Raw genomic sequence first — 2785 nt, forward strand, 5'->3', positions numbered from 1 at the left:
GGGCTGGTTCTAGCTTTGTTAGAAAGGTATTGTCATGTACTATATGATGTCTGATTTTCATTTTTAATATTAATCTTGGGAAACCCCTTTAATACTTTTGACTCATGTCTCATGTTTTTAACCAATGTAATTAACCAATGTTTTTCTCTGTTTTTAAATGTTGTGATCTTTTAATAACCATTATTTTTTCCTCTCTTGCCCCCGTTCCTAATTGTGTTTTTCCATCATTATCACTAAATAATCATACGTTACAGTCATATCCACGTTTCGGTCTCCCCATACAACCCTCACCCCTTTCCCTACTTCTCCCACCCATTTTTGTTTCCCACCCTGCCACTTAAACACCCATCAAGCCTGGCCCCCCTAAAAGTCACTGTTACTGGAAATGGAGCAGCACAGAAGGAGAAGGAGGCGCTGACCAAAGGCTAGTTGGAGCCGGCCTCCAACATGGCTAATGGCAGTGAGTCTGAGGAGCTGTCTGGCTCTCTTTCCCAGTCAACAGCCATCTCAACCCATCTGAAACTAGTGTTACTGGGTTTCATTATATGTGCCAGTCTAGCGGGCAACCTACTGGTTTCACTTCTAGTGCTAAAAGACCGCTCCTTGCACAAGGCTCCTTACTACTTCTTGTTGGATCTCTGTCTTGCCGATGCCGTCAGATCATCTGCCTGTTTTCCATTTGTCCTACTCTCCATCCGTAATGGTTCAGCCTGGGCCTACAGCTTACTGAGCTGCAAGGTCGTGGCGTTCATGGCCGTCCTTTTTTGCTTTCACGCCTCATTCATGCTTTTCTGCATCAGTGTGACCCGCTACATGGCCATTGCCCATCACCGGTTCTACTCCAAGAGAATGACGCTTTGGACGTGCATTGCAGTTATCTGCATGGTCTGGACACTGTCAGTTGCTATGGCCTTTCCACCGGTCTTTGACGTGGGTACCTACAAATTCATCCGTGAAGAGGACCAGTGCATATTTGAGCATCGATACTTCAAAGCCAACGATACCCTTGGATTTATGCTCATGCTGGCGGTGCTCATCGTCGCGACTCATATCGTCTATGCCAAACTACTCCTCTTCGAGTACCGCCATCGCAAGATGAAGCCTGTGCAGATGGTGCCAGCCATCAGCCAAAACTGGACATTCCATGGGCCAGGAGCTACAGGGCAGGCGGCGGCCAACTGGATTGCTGGATTTGGAAGGGGGCCAATGCCACCTACCTTGCTGGGTATACGTCAAAACACCCACACTGCCAACAGGCGCCTACTGGGGATGGACGAATTTAAGAGTGAGAAGAGGTTGGGTCGGATGTTTTATGGAATAACCCTGAGCTTTTTGGTGCTTTGGTCACCCTATATTGTGGCCTGTTACTGGAGGGTCTTCGTCAAAACCTGTAGCATCCCTCATCGCTACTTGTCCACTGCAGTGTGGATGACTTTCACTCAGGCAGGGGTTAACCCTATCATGTGTTTCCTACTCAATAAAGACCTGAAAAGCTGTCTTCAGCTCCACATCCCCTGCTGGAGGACGAAAGCCTTGTTACCCAGGGAGCCTTACTGTGTTATGTAAAAGGGAAACCGTTGCGCTCCCAACCTCACATTAACCTCAGTGATTGGGAGATATGGATTTAAGAGGCCGGATCGGCATGATGATGAGGGGGTTGGACCATCTCTTGGACCATGTTAACAGCGAAAACACAAAAAACATCAAGTTGAAAGACTATAGCTTTCTTTTTTTTAAAACAAAACACAAACCAAGAAATGTTCCTTTTATAGAGATGTCATTGACAAAAGGACTTGGCTGGTGGGTGGGCTGGGGGTGCGTGAGAATTTTTGGGATGTCTCCTTTTTTTTATTCAAGCTAAGGGCATAAAAGGGGGCGAAGGCTGGGTAGGGGTGGCAATGGAGGGTATGCAAAGTGTGTTTGGTGGGAGGGAAGGGGGCTGCTGATGGGAATTTATGTATTTGTTTATGGACATATTTATTGACATGGTTATAACGCCATCACTTGTATTAATGTCTTTTGATTGATACAAAACACAAGGGAATTTGTTTTTCTTTCTACTACTTCGACGAAGGCAGGTAATGAAACGTTTTTAAAGGGGTTTTCCAAGTGTTTTATATTGATGACCTATCCTAAAGATCAGTCATCGGTACATGATTGGTGGAGGTCTGACTCTGGCATCCCCTGCCGATCAACTGTTCGAAGAGGCATAGAGCACCACAGCCTCCTACCAGCTTCATTGTGGCTGTGTCATCGTATTACAGCTCGGCCCCATTCATTAGAAAGGGGATAGAGGTGCTATCTAGATCATGTGACTGATGAATGTGACATTACCGCCCTAGGAGGAGGCTGCGGGCACTCAGCTGGGAGCACCATGGCTTTTCTAACAATTGATCGGCAGGGGTTTGGGAGTCGGAACCTCACCGATCCAATTCTGATGACTTATCCTGAAGATAGGTCATCAGTATAAAACGCTCAGAAAACCCCTATAAGGTCTTACATGTTTGGGCCACAATTTTTGACAGAATTATTGTTAATCACATGCTAAACATGATCAAAGAGGGTCACCACTCCATGTCCATGGCCTGTGTTTAGTATTCCGGCTCAGATCATCCCCTTGAAGTCCCACAGTATTGGCCAATTAAATGATCAGACGTACAGGATCATATTTATTGATATATTTGTACTATAATTGGTTGTACTGTGTGAGACAATATTGTACTTTCTCTGTGGTTGCCACGATAGCATCAACAGGCCACTCTGCATGGACATCCTGTCATGTGAC

General features: G+C 45.9%; 1 protein-coding gene across 1 annotated transcript; it reads left to right on the forward strand.

Annotated features, from left to right (window-relative positions):
* Positions 1 to 447: 447 nt before the first annotated feature.
* GPR173 (G protein-coupled receptor 173) lies at positions 448 to 1566 on the forward strand. The gene has a single exon (XM_040405803.1). The coding sequence runs from the start codon at positions 448 to 450 to the stop codon at positions 1564 to 1566; it is 1119 nt and encodes a 372-aa protein (XP_040261737.1).
* The last annotated feature ends 1219 nt before the right edge of the window (positions 1567 to 2785 follow it).

This window comes from Bufo bufo, chromosome 8, assembly GCF_905171765.1.
Source record: "Bufo bufo chromosome 8, aBufBuf1.1, whole genome shotgun sequence".
Classification (NCBI taxonomy): Eukaryota; Metazoa; Chordata; class Amphibia; order Anura; family Bufonidae; genus Bufo; species Bufo bufo.